The 23,953-nt window shown below is 37.2% G+C and overlaps 1 protein-coding gene across 10 annotated transcripts in view; it reads left to right on the top strand.

The window, feature by feature from the left end:
• The window catches only part of FHOD3 (formin homology 2 domain containing 3), a 268,815-nt gene that overhangs the window by 213,763 nt on the left and 31,099 nt on the right, over positions 1-23,953 (top strand). For all 10 annotated transcript variants that reach the window (XM_026678282.2, XM_087946239.1, XM_026678281.2 and 7 more), the window contains 2 exons: positions 8,930-9,049; positions 15,324-15,485. In XM_026678282.2, the coding sequence (XP_026534067.1) occupies positions 8,930-9,049; positions 15,324-15,485 (282 nt within the window). The remainder of the gene's footprint in view (positions 1-8,929; positions 9,050-15,323; positions 15,486-23,953) is intronic.

Here is a 23,953-nt window from a genome sequence, read left to right as displayed (position 1 = left end):
GAGTTAATGCATACTAAATCATTGAGAAGTTTTCTCTGAAGCCTGTTTGCTGCTCATCAGCCAAAATGTTCTCAGTTTTAACCCAGTCCAGGAGTTTGTTATAGAAATGCCTAGCATATGCAGGTGATCCTCGAGATACAGCAGACCATTCAAAGTTACAACTAAATCCATGTACAATCCTGATTCAAAGTTACAAATTTTTACAAAAGTCATTCACACTTACGAATGACTGGGCTTCATAACTTTACAGAGATGCTGCAATATGTCCACCTGCCTCTTTTTCCCACTCCCACCTCTCCTTGCCCTGCCAGGTCCTCAAAGCATTGGGCCTGCTTTGACCCTCTTCCACCTCCCTTGCCTACTTCCAGAGATCTGCAGAAATCTGGATGTGAGGGGAGAAAAGTATTGTGGGCCATTCTTACTGGGCCGTGTGGAATGGCCATTTGCAACCTGACATAGACTCAGCAAAGCAGCATTTCCCCCTCTCTCTAGATGGCCTCTTTAACTCATCACAGCACAATGAGGGAAAGTTCATTCTATATTGCCTGGATGAAAAAGTACATTTTAAAACAAAGGAGGAGAAACAGAAGTGTGGTGAGATGGAGCATAGATAACAAAAGCTTAAGAATTAAAGAGGTGATGCAGAGAGAGGGGTAAGAGCTGCTTTGCCTTCCAGGTCAGGTTTTAAACTGCCTCTTTAATTCTTAACTCTTAATTGTTTATTCTCTCACCACCATTTCTCCCCCTTCATTTTAAAATATGCTTCTTAAAGAGCAAGAGGTCTTGAGTTGAGTGAAAGAAAGAATCATTGCTCTTTAAAGTGGAAAATTAGTTGTTTTTTGGATACGTGGCATTCATAATTCCTGTTAACACCAGATGGAAGAGTAGGGAAAACTGGCTGAAGAAGCTGAATGAGTTGAATGTAAGATAGTAAAATATATGGGGACCTATCATGTAGAATAACTGTACATAGTTGAACTTTCTCATTGCTAAAGAGCATCTGGATTAATTTGACCTATCCATTTTGTTAATATTTGTCTCTTGGGGACAAATATGGACCTGGGAATACTTCCAAAAAGAGCTTCAAAAGCAGCACATTAGGAGAGTGATTGTTCTGGGGGTGGTTGTCCATATGGAATTGGATAATCAGTATAGTCAGTAATGCCAGCCCAATATGAGAACTCTACCAGCTAATGGTTAATGATTTAGAGAAATGCAGCCTTTGGAGCAGGGGTCTTCAAACTTGATAGCTTTAAGACTTCTGGACTTCAAGTTCCAGAATTCCTCTTCCAGTCATGTTAGCTCAGGAATTCTGAGAGTTGAAGTCCACAACTCTTAAACTTGCCAAGTTTGAAGACCCTTGCTTTGCAGCAAAGAAAAGCAATTTAGGAAACGATAATCAAACAATATCCCAAAGATGTTTTTTCAATAGACAAACCCTTGTTGGCTTCTAATAAGCAATGCTTTTTCTATTTTCACAGATCCACAGACGTAATCAAGCAATGGATCTGCAAACACCTGGAAAAAGTACTGCTATTACTAGAAGCCAACATGGGTTTGTCAAAAACAGATCATACCAGACAAATATTGTTGCATTCTTTTACATAGTGTCTAAATTGGTGGATCAGGAAAATACTGTGGAAACGGTTTATTTAGACTTCAGTAAGACATTTGACAAAGTAGACCACAGCTTATTTCTTGGTAAGACAGAAAACTCTGAGATACACAGCATCACCAACAGATGGATTTGTAACTGGTTGACCAACAGCATAAAGCACACATCTAAATGAAAGACAGCACACAGTGGGGTACCTCAAGGTTCTGTTTTAGTTCCAGTACTCTCCAAAATCTTAAATAATGATTTAGATGAGGGGTAGAAGGTGAATTCATCTGATTTGCAGACAACACCAACCTAGGGGGTGCATATCTAGGACATAGATAGTCCTTAAAATCAATTATTTTGGAACCTTTCAAAGTTATAATGGTACTTATGGCTGTTTTTCATACAACCATTGCGGTTCCAGATGGTCACATAATCAAAATTCAGATGCCTAGCAACTGGTTCATATTTATGACACTTAACAATGTCCTTGAGTCATGTGATAATCTTTTATGACAGTCAATGGGGAAGCCAGGTTCATTTAACTACCCTGTTATTAATTTAACAACTACAGTGATTCATTTAAAAACTGTGGCAAGAAAGGTCATAAAATGGGCAAAATTACAACTGTCTCACTTAACCAAAAAAAATGAGGCTCAATTACAGAATTCAACATAACAGACATACAAGCAATATGACACCAGAGTCTTAGATTTTAGAAGAGCTGATTTTAATAAACTCATAGAGAACTTGGGAAAGATTCCATGGATGAACATCCTAAAGGGGAAAACAACTCAAGAATCTTGAGAAAGTCTGAAAAATACAATCATAAAAGCCCAGACCAGCACAATACCACTGAGAAAGAAAAACAAGAATTCCAAGAAGAAACCAGCAAGGCTACACAAAGATCTCTGATAAATTGAAAGACAAAAAGGACAAGTACAAAAAATGGAAAGAGGGACACAAAGCTGAAGGCAGAATATCAGCAGGTAGCCAGAATCTGCAAAGACGAAGTCAGGAAAGCAAAGGTCCAGAATAAACAAAGACTTGCAACAAAAGTCAAAGATAATAATAAAAAAGTTTCTTCCAACATATAAATAACAAGAAAAAAAAATCAAGGAAACAATTGGTCCACTAAAGAGAGAAAACAGCAAGGAAGTAACAGGCAACCGAGAGAAAGCAAAGCTGCTTAACTCATTCTTTGCATCGATCTTCATGCAGAAAGAAACTATAGCCCAACTTACCAAAAATATAACTAAAAAACAGACTAGAAATAAGTTAAAATAAGAAAAAAAATAGTAAGAGAACACCTGTCTGATCTTGGTGAATACAAATCACTGGGATCTGACGGATTACACCCAGAGTTCTAAAGAAGCTGGCAGAGGTCATCTCAGAACTACTGCACCACATCTCTCAAAAATCCTAGAGTACTAGGGAATTAGCAGAGGACTGAAAAAAACTGATGTGTCTTCAAAAAAGGAAAAAAAGGAGACTGAGGAAACTACAGACTAATCAGCCTAATTTCAATACCGGGAAGATCTGGAAAAGATAATAAAAAGCCAGATCTGCCAACATCTAGAAACAAGTAAAGTAATAACTAGCAAGTCAGCACAGGCTTGTTAAAAACAGATCATGCCAAAACAATCATATTTCATTCTTCAACATAGTGACTAAATTAGTAGACCAGTGAAATACTGTGGACATAAAATACTTAGACTTCAGCAAGGCATTTGACAAAGTAGACCACAACCTAATTCTTGGTAAGCTAGAAAAAAAATGGGATAGATAGTATCACCACTAGATGGATTCACAACTGACTGACAAATTATACTTAACGAGGTGGCTAGAACGGGTCGGCAACCTTTTGGACCTCAGGGACCACCAAACTCATAATTTTAAATCCTGCGGACCAGAGACCCTGGAAAAATTCAAAAAAAGTCTGCGGGAAAATTTCCCGCCCCATTTCCCTACTGATTGATCATTCTTTATTTGAGATTGCAGGATACGGTCTCCAGCTCCGTTCTCGGGGAGAGAGAGAGACTTTTGGCTTCATGCAAGGGAAGCAGCAGAAGTCTTTCTTTCTCTCCCCCAAATTTCACAGAAATTAGTCTTTGTGAGACTTGTCGCGCCAGCACAGCCTCTTGGAACAGGATGCCTTGCAGGGTCCCAAAGACTCATTTCTGGCGGAGTTTGGGGGAGGGAGAAAGACTTTTGCTGCTTTCCTTGCATGCAGCCAAAAGCAGAAGAAAGAAGTAGCCCGGTGGCCTGGCCAGGCAAGTGGGGCAAGTTCCCCCCTCACCGCCCTTTCTCCCCTCCCCTCACTACCTTGTGTTATTTGCAATGCAAGCGGCGCAAGCCTTGTATTCCTGTGAGCTATGTGGGCGGCGCAGCCTTGTGTTCCCACGCAGCCTGGATTAATTGCTTTGGGGGTGCTTTGGGGGTGACATTTCTCTGTGGACTACCAAAATTTTCTCATGGACCACCAGTGGTTCCTGGCCCTCTTGTTGGCAACCACTGCACTAGAAGATAGGCTCAAGATCCAGATGGATCTTGACAGACATGAACACTGGGTCCTATCTAACAAAATAAAATTCAAAGTAGAGAAAAGTAAAGTCCTAGACTTAGGCAAGAAAAACCAAACATACACTTATAGACTGGGTGAAACCAGGCTTAATAGCAGAAACTGTGAGAGGGATCTTGAAGTTTCAGTGGACAACCAGCTAAATATGAACCAGCAGTATGAGTGGCAGCCAAAAAAGCCAATGCAATCCTAAGTAGCATTAACAGAGGGATACAATCAAAATCAACTGAGGTACTAATAACATTCTATAAAGCCTTAGTAAGACCACACCTAGAGTACTGCATCCAGTTTTGGTGGTCACATTATAAAAAAGATGTTGAGACTCTAGAAAAAGTACAGAGAAGAGCAACCAGGATGATTAGGGGACTGGAGACTAAAACATGAAAAACAGCTACAGGAACTGGGCATGGCTAGTCTAGTGAAGAGAAGGACCATGGGAGACATGATAGCAGTGTTCCAATATTTGAGGAGTTGCCACAGAGAGGAAGGGGTCAAACTATTTTTCAAGGCACCTGAAGGCCAGACGGAATATTTTATTTATTTGATTTGATTTGTCAATTGCTTACAAGATAATAGGTATAAGAATAAATATGAGTATGAATACAGGAAATAGGTACAAATAAATGGGGACAATAGGACAGGGATGGTAGGCATGATTGTGCACTTATGCACACCCCTTACAGATCTCTTAGAAATGGGGTGAGATCAATAGTAGATAGTTTAAAGTTAAAGGAGTGGGGGTTTGAGGATGTAACAACAAAGTCAGGTAATGCATTCCAGGCATTGTTCACTCTGTTGCTGAAGTCGTACTTTCTGCAAGAGTTTGGAGCAGTTTACACTGAGTTTGTATCTGTTGTGTGCTCGTGTATTGTTGCAGTTGAAGCTGAAGTAGTCATTGACTGGTAGGATATTGTAGCAAATAATTTTGTGTACTATGCTTAGGTCCAACTGTAGGTGGCGTAGTTCTAGGTTGTCCAAGCCCAAAATTTCAAGCCTGGTGGTGTAGGGCAGGGGTCCCCAACGGTAGGACCAACAAGTCCTACCGGGCCGCTGGCTTGCTGGGCGCCGCCATCTTTTTTGATGAAAAAGTGCTTCCGGTGAGCTTTTCCGGGTAGAAAGCTCACCAGAAGCACGATTTTCATCAAAAGAAGATGGCGCGCGCTTTCGGTGAGCTTTCCGGGTAGAAAGCTCACTGGAAGCACGTTTTCATCAAAAAGATGGCGGCGCCAGCGCTTCGGTGAGCTTTTCCGGGTAGAAAGCCATTTCTGCAGAAAAGCTCACGAGCTTGCGCCGCCATCTGATGAAAAAGTGCTTCCGGTGAGGTCACCGAAGCACTTTTCATCAAAAAGATGGCGGCGCCCAGCTGATGCCGGTACTGGGCTGCGGCGCCCAGCTGATGCCGGTACCGGGCCGCGGAGCCCAGCTGATGCCGGTACCGGGCCGCGGTGTAAAAAAGGTTGGGGATCACTGGTGTAGGGTATTCTATTGTGAGCAGAGGAGTGTAGTACTCTTCTCGTGAAATACTTCTGGACTTGCTTAATTTTATTAATGTTTGATATGCAATGTAGATTCCAGACAGATGAGCTGTATTCGAGTGTTTGTGTAGCAAAGGTTGTCTATTTATATCTATCTATATTGTCTATTCCCTAGTTAGCAATTCAATATTATCAGAGGAGAAGCTTCATAAGATTAGATTTAGAACTCTTAATTCCTTTTTGGCAATGCTGTTACAGTGAGCTCTGGCACTTAGGTCATTTGATATGAGTACTCCAAGGTCCTTCACAGAGTGAGGGTCATCAACGAGGTCATATCCGCAAATAAGGAGAAATTTTCTGACAGAACAATCAACCAATGGAACAGCTTGCCTTCGGAAGTTGTGGGAGCTTCATCATTTGAGACTTTCAGGAAGAGATTGGACTGCCATTTGTCAGAAATGGTGTAAGGTCTCCTGCTTGGGCGGAGGGTTGGACTAGATGACCTATAAGGTCTCTTCCAACTCTGTGAATCTGTAATTTACAGTCATAAGTTAAGGACTATCTGTAGCCAACATTTTAGAAGATAGTCTCAAAATATAGAAACAGACATGAACACTTCAACAAAATGCAACTGAATCCTAAGAAAAGTAAGGACTTAGGCAAAATAAATCAAAAGGCACTGATTTGAATAGGTGGTACTTGACTCAACAACAGTAATTGTGCAAAGGATATAGATATTTTAGTGGACAGCCACTAAGTATGAGCCAGCAGCATGTTTCAGCTGTCAAAAAAAGAGTTCAATCCTAGGCTGCATCAATAGCAGGATAAATATGAAGATCTCACAAAGTAATAGAACCATGTTATACTGTACTGATAAGACCATACTTGAAATACAGCATCCAGTTCTGCTCACCATGATACAAAAAGATGCTGAGATTCTAGAAAAAGTTGAGAAAGGAGCAACAAAGATGATTAAGAAATTGGAGGCTATGCCATACAATGATTGGTTGTGGGAACTGGATACATCTAGTTTAACAAAGAAGCACTGGGGTGACATGATAGCAGTCTTCCAATATTTGAGGGACTATCTCGGGGGAGGGCGGAGTTAACCTATTCTCCAAAGCATCTGGAGACAGGAGAAGAAGTAATTTATCAAAGACAGATCCAACCCAGAATTAAGGAGAGGTGTCTTTACAGTGAAAACAATCATTGGAACAGATTGCCTGAAGAAATTGTCCATGTCCATCACTAGAGGCTTTCAGGAAGAGATTGAACAGCCATTTGTCCAAAACTATATAGGGTCTCCAAGGTCACTTCCAACTCCATTGTTCTAAGTTGCTCTCTATCCTCTCATCTAGATCATTGATAACAATATTGAAGAGCACTGGGCCCAAAACAGAACCTTGAAGTACCCCACATCCATTAGATGTAGTTCCATTGAGTGTGATTGGTCAGCCAACTGTGAATCCCTCTGGTGGTGGTATTATCTACTCCAGATTATTCCATTTTACCAGGAAGTTGGCTGTGATCTACTTTGTCAAATGCCTTACTGAAGTTCAAGAAAACTATATCCATAGCATTTCCTGATCCATTAATTTAGCCACTTTATCAAAGAAGGCAGTAAGGTTTATCTGGCACCATCTGTTTTTAACAAACTCATGTTGGCTTCTAATCACCTTGTTCATTTGTAGGTGCTCACAAATCTACTGCTTGATTATCTTTTCAGAATTTTCCCATATTGGTATCAACCTGATTGGTTTCCTGAATCCACCTTTACTTTTTCTTGAACACTTGGAATTGCATCAATTCTTTTCCAGTCCTCTGGCACTTTCCCCATGTTGCAGGAAGTTTGAAAGATTTTGTTCAGTGGTTCTGAGCTCGCATCTGCCAGTTCTTGAGTACCTTGGAATGTAAATCATCTGGTCCTAGTGATGATTTACCCTCATCTAAAGTGGATAGGTTGTGTTTTATCAATTTCTTGCCTACTTTGACTACATTCCTGTTTTGTTTCGCACAGTGCTGCTGTTCATAGGTTGGGTTGTTGTTGTTTTTCCTTTTGCATGAAGAGTGATGGAAAGAAGTAATTAAGCAATTCTGCTTTCTCTCTGCTGCCAGTTACCTTCTTGCTACCCTGTTTCTCCAACAATACGGCCTCCCCCAATAGGAAGTCCCAGCATGTTTTATAGGCATGAAATGAAATTAAGCCCTCCCCAAATTAAGGTCTATGTTAAAACATGCGAAATGGGGGGAATGGTGGGGAGCTTGCCGTTAGGGCGTACTTTTGTTGCACACCTGGATATGGTGCTGCCTGCGTTGACCCTGATGCGAAGTGCCCACCAACGCCAAGGTCAACATCCAAGCCATCACCGCCCACCGAAGATGCAAGGGGGAATTAAGTCACCCCTGAAAAGACAGCCTAGCCATTTTTTCGGGGCTCAAAAAAAAAATAAGACCCGGCCTTATTATATGAGAAACACGGTATTTTCTCCCAACCATTTCCTTGACATTTTTGTCCCTTAAAATATTGAAAGGAACTTTTTGTTGTTGTTATTTTTGTCATTTTTTACAAGCCTTAATCATTCTGAGCCTTAGCCTTCATGCTTGCAGATTTGGGCCACAGGTGGTCCTCGACTTATGACCATAATTAAGCCTCAAATTTCCATTTTTAGGCAAGGCAGTTGTTAAGTAGTTCAGCCTCATTTTACGACCTTTGTTGCCACAGTTATTAAGGGAATCATTGTGTTGTTAATAATACAGTTGTTAAATGAATCTGTCTTTGCTTGTCAAGTCACAAAAGGTGATTACATGACCATGGGATCCTGCAACCATTATAAATATGAGCCAGTTGCCAAGCATACAAATTTTGATCATGTAATGCAACTACGGATGTACAAATGGAGATGGTACTATAGTTGTATAAAAAAACAGTCATAAGCCACTTTTTTCAGTGCCAGTATAACTTTTAAACAGTCAGTAAACAAATAGTTGTAAGTTGAAGACTACCTATATTTGTTGGTATTCTGTTGTTATACTTATCCTTTTTGTCCTTCAGTTTGTCAGAACTCTTTGTGCAACCATGCTGGGCTCATCTGGTATATTTTGTTTTTCTTTCTCTTTGATGTTGTTTTTATTTGGGCCTTAAGTTTATTTTGATAGAAACATCCTTTACCTGAAAAGAATTATTCACTGTTAAGTGAAAGCCCCTGTTCATAAGATTTAATTGATGCTTTAAAAAAACATTTTCCATGTTTTTATTTTTTTTGTTAATGACAGGAGATTGCAGAACCACTTTTGGACCTAAAGGAAGGAATGGACCAGTTAGAGAACAATGCTACCTTTGGATTTATTCTTTCTGCTCTCTTAGCTATTGGAAATTTTCTCAATGGAACCAATGTGAGTAGCATTGAATTGAAAAATATTTATAATGATGTATTTACCAAAACTCATTAAAAATACATATCAGTTAAAAAAGTCACCTCAAACATTAACAGCATTATTTGTCATCATGTGCTTTTTTATCTTCCTTGTGGCCATTGCAAACAATACAACTTCTTTTGTTACATGTTCATCTTCATCAGACAACAGAAAATATGTTTTCTTCCAAACTAGACTGAGTTAGTTGAATTAACAAGGGTACAGTGAATCTAGCTCTAGGTTCCTGATAAAGTTTGCCATGGTCAAGATCTTCCATCTGTAAATTATTACAAATGCATAAACTGTGCTACTTGGTAATCTTTTTGTATCTTTCATCCAAATAGGCTATTATCATTATTTGGAAGCAAAGTTCTGTAAAGACTTGTCTCAGAGAATGGGATGTAAGAAACTGTAAATAATACAACATTCCTAGTTCTTCTTTAAAAAATCGGTACAACTTAGCCAAATTAAGCTTTCATATTTGCTCTCTATTTTGCCTAAAATCTTTTTAAGAAAAGTAGTAATTCAATAGTGTATGATGAATATAGAGTAAATCTGACTATTAACTAATTTTTATTAACCAATATTTTCATAATCCTACAATGGCAAGTGAAAATAAATGCAAATATGATAAGGAAGCAAACCCAAATAGACCACACACACCCCACAACAAAAAAATTATATTTGTTTTGCTTTTTCTTCCCTCTTTCTCTCTCTGTCTTGGGCTTTTGTTCAGCTGTTTAAGATTGTGGGATGTGGCATAAAAAGATAGTGGTGCCTTTCATCCTGAAGTCAGTACAGGCCTTTACTTCAGCTAATCAGTCTTTAAGTCAAAGCCAGGAACTTTTATCTGCTTTAGTGGAGGCTATTAATTGACACAGAGCAATTGGCAACTGCCACAGTGAGGTTCCCAAATGAAGCACTTTTCCATTTAGTACTTCTGAAAAAGCTTCTATTTGGATGGAAAATTGGAAGTTATAAGCAGAAGAGCTATCTAAAGTATGGCTGGGATAAAATGAAGAGTGGATATGTTCAAACATTTCAGGTTCAAGGCCACACCATGTGGCGAAAATTATGAAGCATATTTACTTCTTCACTCCTACTGCATGCACAGATAGTCACCTATCAGCATTTTTTAAAGATTCCTTAAATAAGAAAAACTGGCCAGAAGATTAAGTTTGTTTTAGTGGTGTATGCCATTTTTCTTTATATTTTTATTTAATATTTAATATTCCATTCGAAGTCATGTTTGAGTTGTATTGAGTTGTATGGAAATAAATTTTCTAAGTAATTAGAAAAGTAAATGATTTATTATTTATTTTAGTAATTAAACAAATAAACCAGAAGGATAATCATTGCTCAGAATTGGCTTGCCAAGTCCAGCTGAGATGATAGCAGATTTGTCTTGTGAAGTTATTTAGAACCAATTTGTCCCTATGGATCTTGAAAGAATTTGATAACCCTTTACTAGGAGGTTATACCCTGACCTACTTGGTTGATGAAAGCTATGGAAGGTGGCAGAAAGCTGAATAAAGGTGGAGGTGAAAACCTCTTTGAGTAAGGGGTTGAATGAAAAAGATAATAGTGCATCTCCTCCATAAAAACCCATACCTGAACCCAGCTGTTTTGGATCGGTTTCAACTAATCTCTAATTTTTCCATTCTTTAGAGAAAATTTCAGAATATTATAGATTTGCAGAAATGGAAATCTTTTAATGAAACAAATTTTTGTAGTCTATTTTCAGTCGTGATTCAGGCCTAATTATGGGATGAACTGCAAAGTCAACTTGTTGATATCCTTATTGGGATTGCAATAGCTGAATTGCACATTTCCTAGTCCTGGTGGGTTTTGGCTGTCTTTAGTGTCATGATTATGGTATCCTTTTAGGCCAACTAAGAAATAAAGATAGATGGACCATTCTATTCCATTAAAAAAAGTTAAAGAATTATTGATCCCTAAATCACAAGAGGTTTATAGGTGTTTCTAGATTGCAGCTTATCACTCTTTTCATTTAGGGGTCCTTGGTACTCTCTGAGCTTCCTTGTTTTCTTGCAAACATTTCATTATCTTAACTAGGTAACATTATCAGTGCTAGTTCAGACCAAGGACCAAGGATTTCCCTGAGCTTCAAATATTCTCCTTAATTGGGACTCTTTTCATTTTTTATTAATACTTGAAATAGAATGTATGGTCCTTATCATACATTAAATTAACATGACATTCCTTGTTTATTGATATTCTATAACATTAAAAAATGAATTATACTTCATACCCAAAATTTATTAAACTTTTGATATTATATTTTACCCCACCTACCCTATTTTCTAAAAAAATATAAATACTATATTCAGTGTTACAAGATTTACAATATTTTTTTCACTATAAGTAACACTTCCCCCCCCAAAAAAAGTGAGTGGAAATGCCTGTGCATCTTATAGAGCAAATATTGTGGTGGGGGAGGGGAGCTTGGTGCGACAGCACCGCCTATCACCATTGCCACCATTGGCCACCGCCAGGGAACACTGGAGCCCTTGGTGCCAAGCAGTTGATTGGCGGTTGGATCGGCCTGCTGGAATACCACTGATCAGCTGTTCTAGGTGGCGGGGATCGCCACTGCCGTTTGCTGATCGCCACCACCATCAATCACCGCTACCGCCACGGTGTCAATTAGCATGAGCAGCAACGATAGGCAGCAGTGGCAATCCCCACCACCTAGAACAGCTGGTCGGTGGTATTCCAGGAGACCGATCAAACCACCAATCAGCTGTTTGGCAGCGAAGACTCCATCATTCCCTGGTGGTGGCGGCAGCTCAGCTCAATTGACCGGTGGTGGGCGCAACAGAGTGGAGCCCTGATGAGCCACATGCTGAGCTGCGATAATGTGCTGAAGCAGACCAGGCTGTTTGTTGTTTACTGCAAGGACGCTAGCTAAATGAATACCAGATGGATGCCGGGAGGCAAAGGCAGGTTTTTTTTTTTTTTATTGTTTTCTTCCCCAAAAGTTAGGTGTGTCTTACGTTGTAAAAAATACGGTACTTTTCCCTTAATTCAGGATAAGGTTTGGATGACTGTAAAGGACCAAACTTCATTGAAATAAATTTTTGGAAAAAGCAGTGAAAAGTTTTATAACAAATAGTGCAAAATCATAATGGGAGAAAACCCCTGTTTTTTAAATTGCATTATGGCTAATACTCATTCTAGACTACATGTTTTCTCATTTAGCTTGATTTTTATTATAATTAATGCTCAATAGTTGAGGTGATATTTCTTGTTTAAAGTCACTCCAAATTAAATGCCACTATTTAAATATACTGTATGTGATTATTTACAAATATTTCAGATCAAATCTCAAGTATAAACCCCAAAATAATAAATCAGACAATGAGGAAGGGAATGGTGAGAAGAAAGGACACCTGAGCTATAAACAGGGAGAAAGAGCAGGGTCAGCCATAAAGAGTTCAGATATTTATAACTAATGCTCAGAGTTTGGTGAACAAACAGGAAGGACTTGAAATTCTATGTCAGACTCCAGTCCCGACAATGAATACATGAAAGTAGATGTGATAATGTGCAGTACAGAAAGTTGATGGGATAAAACCAGTGATTAGAACATATTGCTAGAAAGATATAAATTGTTCAAAAGAAACAGACTAACAGACGAGGAAGTGGAGTTTCAGTATATGTAAGGAATCATTACACCTCTACAGAAATACACAATAACAAGGATGAAAGTTCTCATGAATATATTTGGGTGAGTTAATACTTAAATTATTGTTATTGTTGTTGATGATAATGATGATGATGATGATTGACATTTCTGTAGGTGTATACTGTATGCCACCCAACCAGCCAGGGGAAGTAGATGAACATTTTGCTAGTCAGTTAAATAAGATGTGCAGGAAACACTGTAGTAATGGGGGCTTTTAACTACCCTGACAAAACCTGATAGACAAACTCTATAACAAGTGTAGAGTGTATAGCAATTCAAACAGGTTTGTAACATGCCTAGCTGACAACTTTGTAACTCAAAAGGTAGAGAAAGGAACTAGAGGGTCAGCTACACAGGAATTAATTCTTGCTGATAGGGATGAAATGATAGAAGGAGTCAAAGTTGTGGGAACTTTGGGGGAGAGTGACTATGTCATGCTAGGATTCAGTGCAGGCACAGGCAATTGAACAAAGTTAAACTAGTGTTCTAGACTTCAAGAGAGCTGATTTCAACAATAAGATTAAGAAGGATTCCAAGGAAATCCAAAATGGAAAAATAACTCAAGCTGCTTGGGAAACTCTAAAAAATAAATTATTACAGCCCAATCAAACACATAGCATGGAGAAAGAAAGAAAAAAAACGACCCCAGATGGCACTAGCATGGTTGCATAAAGATCTCTCTGGCAAAGTGAGGGGGAGAAAAGACAAGTTTAAAAATGGAAAGAATGACTCATAACTGAATATCAGCCAATTGCCCGAATCTGCAGTTATGAAGTAAGGAATGTTACGGCTCAGAATGAATTAAAACTTTCAAAAATAAGCAAAAAAAGTTTCAATATGTAATGAATAAGATGAAAGTCAAGGAAATGATCAGTCTACTAATGGGAGTAGATGGCAAGCACAACTGCTTAATTCCTTGCCTCTGTTTTCATGCAAAAAGACAATATAATCTAACTATCAAAAGAGGCGTGATGGGAGACAGAAAAAAGAACAAGTCAAAATAGGCAAGAAATTGGTAAAAGACAACCAATCCATTATAGATGAGTTAAAAGTTCCAGAACCAGATGGTTTACATTCCAGAATTCTGAAGGAGTTGGTCGATGTGATCTCAGAATCACTGAACAAAATTTTTCAGAGCTTCTGACGCATGGGGAAGTACCAGAGGACTGGAAAAGACCTGAAGGATTCCAGTCTTCAAGAAGGCCAAAAAAATGAATCCAGAAAATACAGACCAATTAGGTTGACATCAATACCTGGGAAAATCTGGAAAAAGAAGATCAAGCAGCAGATTTGTGAGTATCTAGAAATGAACAGGGCAGACATTAGAAGTCTCATGGCTTTGTTAATAACAGGTGATTCCAAACAAACTTTATTGCTTTCTTTGATAAAGTAACTAAATTACTGGATGAAGGAAATGCTATGGATATAGTTTACTTGGACCTCAGTAAAGCAAAGTAGACCACAGCCTACTTCTTGGTAAAATGGAATAATCTGAGATAGACAATACCACCACCGGATGGATTTGCAACTGGCTGACCGCATTCAACATGTAATCCTCAATGGAACCACTTCTACCTGGAGAGAAGCAAGCAGTGGGTACCTCAAGTTCTGTTTTTGGCCCAGTGCTCTTCAGCATCTAGATGAGGGAGTAGTAGAAATGCTCATTAGATTTGCAGATGACATGAAGCTGGGAGGAATTGCTAACACTTTGGAAGATAAACTCAAGATTGAGATAGATTTTGACAGACTAGGACAATGGGCCCTATCCAGTAAGATGCAGTTCCACAGTAAGAAAAGTAAGGCTTTGCTTTTAGGTAGGAAAAAAATCAAATGCACAGATATAGAATATGTGGTGTCTGGCTCAACAGTAGTAACTGTGACATGAATCTAGGTTTCTTAGTGCAGAACTACCTAAGTATGAACCAACAGTATGCTTCAGCTGCCAAAGAAGCCAGTGTACTCATAGGTTGCATCAATAGAGGGACAGCATCAAGATCACAAGAAATGGTAGTACTGTTTTAAACTGCAGTAGTAAAGCACATTTACAATATTGTGTCCAGTTCTGGTCACATGAGGCAAAAAAGATACTGAGACCATAGAAAAAGTGCAGAGAAGAGCAACAAAGATAGGCTAACTATACAATGAACAGTTAATGGAACTGGATATATCTAGCCTAACAAAGGAAAGGATTAGGGATGACCTGATAGCTATTTTTCTATACTTGAGGGGCTATCCTAGAGAAAAGGAGGTCTTTTATAAAACACCTGAGGGCAGGACAAGAAGCAATGGGAGGAAGCTTGTTAAAGACAGGTCCTAGAATAGGGAAAAATTAACCATGGAACAGCTTGCTTTTTGGAGTTGTGGGTATTCCATCAATAGAGATTTTTTTAAAAAAGAAAGACTGGGCATCCATTTGTCCAGGATGATATATGACTCTTACTTTGAACAGGGGAGTGGACTAAAAGACCTCCAATGTCCCTTCCAGTCTATAACTCTATGATGTCAAATGTATAATTTATTCTTTTTTTACTTTTCTCCACACAGACCAAAGCCTTTGAACTAAGCTACCTTGAGAAAGTGCCTGAAGTCAAAGACACAGTCCATAAACAATCTCTTCTTCATCATGTATGCACAATAGTGGTGGAAACATTTCCAGATAGCACAGATCTTTATTCTGAAATTGGAGCTGTCACTAGATCAGCCAAGGTATGTCAATTAATGCAAAGAAATCTCTAATAGTAGGGTATAGTCATAAGGAATAGATAATACTTTACATGCAATATTTTCATTTTGCTGTTTTATCCTTTATCCAAATAGTCCTTACAAACTTAGAATTGCTTTACATCATTAATCTGTAATTTTTTTTCAATTATAGCAGTTTTCCCTTTTCTCTTTAATAGATTTCTCATGGATTTTAAATATATAGTCTATTCTTTTAATCTCAAACTGTTTCAAAATTTAATGTTAATAAATTTTCAGTTCTAAACTGAATCAACAATCTGTTGGATCTGTTCAAAATAAAATGAAAACAGAAAGCAAAAAGAAAATGGTTAACAAGTTTATGAAGATGGCGAAAGGCAAAAAGGAAGAAACAAAATCACCCAATTCTTTTGTCTCAATCTTCTTTAGAAAAGTAAATATACAGTACTTATGTAAGCGATTGTGGTGGCCTGCTTGAAGAAATAAGATCTCCAGATTGAACTTGAAAGGGAATATCACTAATTTTGATTTATTTAAAATAGCAACCAGGGTTCTAGGAAAATGTATAGATAGTTTGGCCAATCCTCTGTCTTAGAGCCTAGAAATCCTGAAGAATAAATAATTTGTTCTCATTTTTTCTATTACTTATTTTTTTTCTAATCACCAAAACTATAAAAAAAAATCTGCTTTGGGCAAAAATTAATAAGGGATTCCCAATCAGCAAACAGAATAACAGGGTTGGAAGGGACCTTGGAGGTCTTCTAGTCCAACTCCCTGCTCAGGTAGGAAACCCTATCCTGTTTCAGACAAATGGTTATCCAATCTCTTCCTCCACAACTTCTGGAGGAAAGTTGTTCTGCTGATTAATTGTTCTAAATGTCAATAAATTTCTCCTTACTTCTAGATTGCTTCTCTCCTTGATTAATTTTCATCCATTACTTCTTGTCCTGCCATCAGGTGCTTTGGAGAATAGGTTGACTCCCTTTTTTATGCAACTCCTATTTTGAAACATTGCTATCATGTCACCTCTAGTCCTTCTTTTCAATAAACTAGACATATCCAATTCCAGCAACTGTTCTTTATATGTTTTAGACTATAGTCCCCTAATCATCTTTGTTGCTCTTCTCTGTACGCTTTCTAGAGGCTGAACATCTTTTTTACATCATGGAGACCAAAAGATATCCTTTTTCTAATCAAAGAAGTCAATTTGTCCACCTCAGTTCAATCATCTTTATCATCTATTCCTCCATTGCGGGTAGCATCAGATCTTTCCACCTTTGTGCATATAAAAATCTCACTGCAGTTGTCTCATATTAAAATGCAGTAGTAAAAGTAGTGAAGTAGAAGTCTTGACTTCTTCCTTCACAAATGCACCAAAATATCCCTTGCAACATGTCTTGTTCTTGCAAATCTTGAATTTATTACATAAACTTTATCTGTTTCTGTCTCTACCGCCTTCTCACAATCCAATCGTTTGTTTTGAAAGTTTACCAATTATCTAAAGTCTTTAGAATAAACAAAACAAAACAAAAAATTGGACCACAGTCCAATTTACTTGCCTAATTAAATTACAGTTTATTGCATTGAGCTTTCATTAAAATAAACTTTTAAAATAACGATCTGCTTGTCCACTTCAAATTTTCTTACATCATCTCCTTATATTCTTACAAGAATATAAGAAATGTTTACCAAAAAATATTTAATTTTATTTATCTATCATCTATCTATCTATCTATCTATCTATCTATCTATCTATCTATCTATCTATCTATCTATCTATCTATTTGTGTGTGTGTGAAATACCACTCACGCATCATCACAAAATCTCCAGAACCATAAAGCCTACAAACTTGAAATTTGTCATGTATGCTCCTCTTGGCGCTCATTTAGAAAGGATTTTTTGAAATAACCATCAGAGCATTAGTATTTCCTATATTATTATTAACAAGCTCTGATGCTAAGGAGTTCTACTCCCCCTCCCCACCTGCAAAACACAAGCACAGGAGAGGAGTTTCAGTTTTAGTTTCATAGTAGCAAGCAGCTTTAGTACAGAATAGTTGAGCTAAGCCACGCCCAGGCTCCTTGCTGTCTCCTTGCTCACACAGCAAATACTGCTTCAGTTTCCAAACAGCCCTCAACTCTCTCACACACTGATAGAACACTAGCCAGATGCATACCAATGGTTGCTGTTAGGCAGAGGCGATTTTTTTTCTCCTTATTTTCTTCCCCAAAAACTAAGCCCGATCACATAGTTTCATAACAAAGCATGAGTATCCAGCTAGTCTTTAATACTTCTTTTAGTTTTGTAATCCAAAAAAAAATAAAACTCACCAAAAGGAGTCTTACCCTACCATACAAAAAAAACCTGTTTCTATAGAATAATTAATTCCAAAAAATAAGTAAGAAATGGGCTCATCTGAGCTTACTGTCCTGTGAGCACCATTCCATTCCTAGATGGAATCAATCCAGCCATTCAGTTCTTGAGTGAACTACAAAAACTTTCATTACTTCAGCTTATTTACAAGAAACATTTGTCCAGAGTGAAAATAGGGTACCTCACAATTTCCCCTTCATCTGGAAAGATTTCAATATCCAGAGTTGGCTCTCTAGATGTTAATCTCTCCAGTTCTAGTTCTATTTGTTTGAAGAGATTTAGTTTTGCTGTAGACCACAACAGAAACTACCAGTATTTCACTTTCTCAAGATAAGTATTCACCAAACAGTTAGCTTAATTGGATTGGTCAGTTCATCTCAATAGGATGGTCTAGCAGGGGACATTTTAAGTTGTGCCCCCCCCCCCAAATATTAGAAGCTAATGCAACCTTCACAATATAGATGTTGCATGGCTGTAGAAACTGTCACTCATCAACACATATGATATTTATTCTACAACAATTAACACTTTCAAAATAGTTTTTAATGATATGATAATCCCATGCCAGGCATATTGCAGTAATGATGGCATAAATCTCTGTTGGTAAGTCTTTCCATGTCAGATATAATCTTAACTGGATATTGGACAAAATATATGTGATTAAGGAAAAATATGCAAAAATATGGCATTCAAGTGGGGAGGAAATTGCTAAGAAATTAATTGTAATCTCCAGCAGCAATGGAAAGTCTTCGTATGGATGATCATTGGCATTGTCCTTATATGATGTTTTGACCTGATCTAATTGATCCTTAGAAGATACTAAGCAGTGTTGCATGTGCTGAAAAATAACAGAATAACAGAGTTCAAAGAGATCTTGGAGGTCCTAGACCAATCCCCTGCTCAAGCAGGAGACCCTATACCATTTCAGACCAATGGCTGCCCAGTCTCTTTTTAAAAGCCTCCATCAATGGAACACCCACAACTTCTTCTTTTTTAAAAAACAAGTTTTATTAATTTTTAAAACACACAAATTATCATTATTCATTACATGTTTAAACCTTTTTTCATTGTAAATTTAACAAGTCAGATAAATTATGATTCTGTTTTAAACCATTTCCATATAACATACAAAAACCTCTTATTCAATTTCTCTTTACTTCTCTTTACTCTTATTCAATATCATTATTATTATTTCATCTATTTCTTTCTGACTTAGTTACCATTATTCTCATTCTATATTTCTGCAAGTTTTTACTAATTCTCCCCCCCAAAAAAACATATACACACAACACACAAAACATAAAAAATATCTTTTTGGAAAGTAACTTGGACCCAGGTATCTCTCTCTTCATGGACTTCAATTATATTCATGCTCATCTTACATATCATTACTTATTTTATTTACCATTCTAAACCTTCTATAATAACTTCTCCACATATTTCACTCTTCTTAATTCTATCTTAATTAATCATCTTAGTTTGAATCATTATATTTGTATCTTTTGTCCATTTTTTATCATCCCTTTGTCTCATTCCTTATAAAAAAGAAGAAAATAAGTTTCTCCTGAAATCATTAATCAGAGTATGATGCCTTTCTATCTCCCCCCTAAGTTAATCAAATTAACCTTTAAGATAACATCCAATACCCAATCCGATTTTGCTTGGTACATTCTATCTAACTAGTACATCCAAAATAATTAAATACATAATTAGACAATAAATCCAAATATTAAAAACAAATACTATAATAAAAATTTTATAATAACATCAATACCATAATCTTATTAAACTCTTTAATTAAAACAGTATTCTAAACCTCCCCTATTATTAAATTTTAAAGCCAATCATTATTAAACATTTTAGCATTTTAATCTCTTATCAACTCTTAAACCATTACAATACTACCATCTCATCTTATGTACCTTGCAAAATCTTTTTAAAAAAATTATACTTTATCCATTATCCATAAAAAATTCCTTTTTTTCATTTAATTTCAAAACATTGTAGCTTTTCTCCACCTTTTCCCTTTCTTTCTTCTCCCAACAAACCTTTCTACCCCCCCCTTCTTCTAGCCTCTGCCTTACTGGCTTCCCTTCTCTGTCGTATTCCTTTTCCCTTTTGTTTACTATCATCATATTGATTTTGCACCTTATTTTTCCCTTTCTTAAATGTTTTTTTAGATCTTAAGTCCTTTAGTTCTCTTCTTTTCTCTCTTCCTTCTTTCTTGATCAAATTCTGAGATTCATTAAAAATGGCTCCTTCCTTTCTTTCTTGTTCCTCTGCTGTCTTCATCTGTTGTAATGTTTGTTGATAGTTAGCAAGCGCCATTTCTAAAAAAAGGAAAGCTTCTTCCACACCATCTTTACCATTTTTTTTTGCTTGTTCATATTCTTTTCTTAGTTCCTCAACAGAAAAAGCCATTATAAATCTTTTCTTTTCTTTTCCCCTTCTTTCTTCTTACAACAACCAGAATATTCAAAAGAAAATAAAAAAAATAAAGCAGTCCCAAAGTTATCAGTCAGTCCAAACCAAGGCAGAGTTCTCACTTTCTCCTTCTGGGATAATATCAATCAAAGAGAAAGAAAGTCCAAATCTGTTTAAAATCTTATTGCAATATATTCTAGTCTTCAAATCCTTAAGGCATCTCCTCCAACAAAGTCTTAGCATACAAATATTTTCTTTTTAATCCTCTCTCTTCCCACTCATCGCTTAAAACCAATTTTCACCTAAAAAAAATAGGTTTCTTAATATCCAGTTATTTATTCCGTAGGAAAAGAGGGAAAGCTATCCTTTCAGCACCATCAAACTGCCGCTTTTTTCCTCTTCTGGCAGGTATTATTCAGAAAGTCATACTTTTCAGGAATTTTATAAAATATGTCTTAGAGTCCTAGGAGCCAAGAAAAACTTTCTCCTCTCAAGCACTTTCTCCACTTCCTCCTGTGCATTCTTACCCGGCTGCCAGCTTCTTTGTGGCGGCCATTACGGACCGCCGCTGCACCGTCCTGGGAAAAGGGGGTTCTACCGGCCGGGAGGGGTCTGCAACACCCCCAAACCCCTCTCCGGATCCCCCTACCTTCAGCTGCCCCTGCAGGGCAGCCTAGCTCCGTCGCACCCGTCTGGGTCGGAGCCCAAAAGCGGCTAGTGCGGCAGGGATCGCGCAGCTTCGCAAATCCCTGCCGCTCGCGAAGCCGACAAACCGGAAGTTCACCGGAACACCCACAACTTCTGAAGGCAAGCCGTTCCACTGATCAATTGTTCCCACTGTCAGGAAATTTCTTCTTAGTTCTAGGTTGCTTCTCTCCGTGATTAGTTTCCATCCATTGCTTCTTGTCTTGCTTTCTGGTGCTTTGGAAAATAGATTGACTCCCTTCTTCTTTGTGGCACCTCTCAAATATTGGAACGCTACTATCGTGGCACCCCTAGTCCTTCTTTTCACTTAACTAAACATACCCAATTCCTGCAACTGTACTTCATATACTTTTATCCTCCAGTCCCCCAATCATTTTTATTGCTCTTATCTTTGTATATTATTTATTTTTATTCACTCATTCATTCATTTAATCATATATAATACTCCTTCCCTCTTCTTTTTTCTCCACAATAACAATGACCATGTACTGTGAGTTGGGCTAAGAGAGAGTAACTGGCCCCATATCACTTAACTAGATTTCATGTCTAAGACGAGTAGAACTTATTCTTTCCTGATTTCTAATCTGCTACTATAACCAGTAGACCAGACACGATGCTTATGTAAATTTATGTTACCATCTGTGTTTAGAAATTAGATTGCATTTCTGATTCATTTCTGAATTGTCTAGAATCTAACATGAGACTCTATTTTCTGCAGACCATGTAAATTGACTATTTCCCCATTTCAGAAATATGTTTCACCCTGATTCATAGTTTCTGGGCACAACCTAGTTTTTCCCTCTCACCTATGGAAGTTCATCTGTTGTGGCATAATGCTATCATTTCATTAATTAAATGCAACAGAGGAATAACGATTTGATGCCTTAATATTTTTTTCATATGATCATTTTATTTTAGAAAATCATCAACACAACAACAGGTAAGAAAAAAATAGGAGGTAGATCACTAACTGAATACAATTTTTGTCGTCTTCCACTCCAGTGGAAGGAAGTACTGGAATTTAGAAATCTTAGTCAAGAGCCCCTAAAAGTCAACAAATCTTTTCAAAATACTGGTTTTTATAATGTTCCTGAGTTTATTGAAAAGGGGATTGAAATCTTCCTACATCTAATCCATACATTAAATTGTCTGCCGGCCCTTAATTCTAGGTCATATGTCATATATAAAAGTTTAGTGCATTATTTGAAGAGGTTTTTTTAAACACTACTGTTTGTTTATTTCTTCTAAAAAGATAATAATTGAAATTGTTGTATTTCTAAGATATGTATTTATAAGAAGATGGTCCTAATTCACTTTGAACATGTATTCTGTGAGCTAGTATAATAACAAAAACATAATTGCAATTTATGTACATCCACAATTATCACTGTATCTAAGTTTAACAATTACACAATGTATGCAGTGAAATTTCATTGGGCTTTCCCCTTTTAGCTTATAAGCCAAATTCTGGAATACTACCATCTAAACACCTTTTATGATTAATGACCTTAACAGTTTTTGTCTTGTTTATTTCATTGATGAATTTTTTGGCTTCTTTCATATTAAACTTTATATGAATAGAATTCATTGACATAAACATTCAAAATTATAAATGTATCATAACACGACTACAAATGATCAAGTATGATAAAAATGAGTTTAAAAAGGCAGTCCTCGACTTACAACAATAATTAAGCCCCAAATTCCCATCGCTAAGCACAATAGTTATTAAATAAATTTTGCCAAATTTTGTGACCTTTCTTGACACAGTTTTTAAGTGAATCACTGCAGTTGTTAAATTATTACCATGATTATTAAATGAATCTGGCTACCCCATTGATTTTGCTAGTCAGAAGGTCAAAAAGCTGATCACGTGACCCCAGGACACTTCAGCTATCATAAATATATGCCAGCTACCAAGCAACCAAATTTTGATCATGTCATTACGGGGCTGCTGCAACAGTGATAGGTATGAAAAATGATCATAAGACACTTTTCTAGTGCTATTGTAACTTTGAATGGCCACTAAGTGAATGGTTGTAATTTGATGATTACCTATATGATATTTTATTTATTTTATTTTATTTGGTTTGTCAATTGTTTACAAGATAATAGGTATAAGTAAAAACATAGTTATGAATACATGGATACATATAAGAAAAATAAAAGAAACAATAGGACAGGGATGGTAGGCACGCTGGTGCGCTTATGCATGCCCCCCTACAGACCTCTTAGGAAAGGAGTGAGGTCAATAGTAGACAGTCTAAGGTTAAAATTTTTGGGGTTTGGGGAAGAAACCCCAGAGTCAGGTAGAGTATTCCAGACATTGATCACTCTGTTGCTGAAGTCGTATTTCCTGCAATCAAGTTTGGTGCGATTAACCTTGAGTTTGTATCTATTGTTTGCTCTTGTATTGTTATGGTTGAAGCTGAAGTATTCATTGACAGGTAGGACATTGCAATGTATGATTTTATGTACTATACTTAGATTGGACCAAAGGCGGCGTAGTTCTAGGTTTTCTAGGTCTAGAATTTCAAATCTGGTGGCATGAGGTATTCTGCACCAAGTAGAGGAGTGGAGAAATCTTCTTGTGAAATATTTCTGGACTTTTTCAATTGTGTTAATATCAGATACGTAATGTGGGTTCCAGACTGATGAGCTGTATTCGAGTATTGGTCTAGCAAATGTTTTGTATGCTCTAGTTAGTAGTGTGATATTACCAGAGAAAAAGCTACGTAAGATTAGGTAAACAACTCCTAATGCCTTTTTGGCTATGTAGTTACAGTGGGCTCTAGCACTTAGATCATTAGGGATGAGTACTCCAAGATCCTTGACAGAATTTGGATCATCAACAAGGTCTTGACTATCCAGCCTGTATTTTATTTTCTGGGTTTTTTGTTTTTGTTTGTTTTTTGACAATATGTAAGACAGAGCATTTATTTGTTGAGATTTGAAGTTGCCATTTGTTTGA

This window comes from Notechis scutatus, chromosome Z, assembly GCF_049901735.1.
Source record: "Notechis scutatus isolate UNSWTSFEM ecotype Mainland chromosome Z, rNotScu1.2, whole genome shotgun sequence".
Lineage (NCBI taxonomy): Eukaryota > Metazoa > Chordata > Lepidosauria > Squamata > Elapidae > Notechis > Notechis scutatus.
Note: the sequence above shows the minus strand (reverse complement) of the source record. Positions and strands in the feature narration are given on the sequence as shown.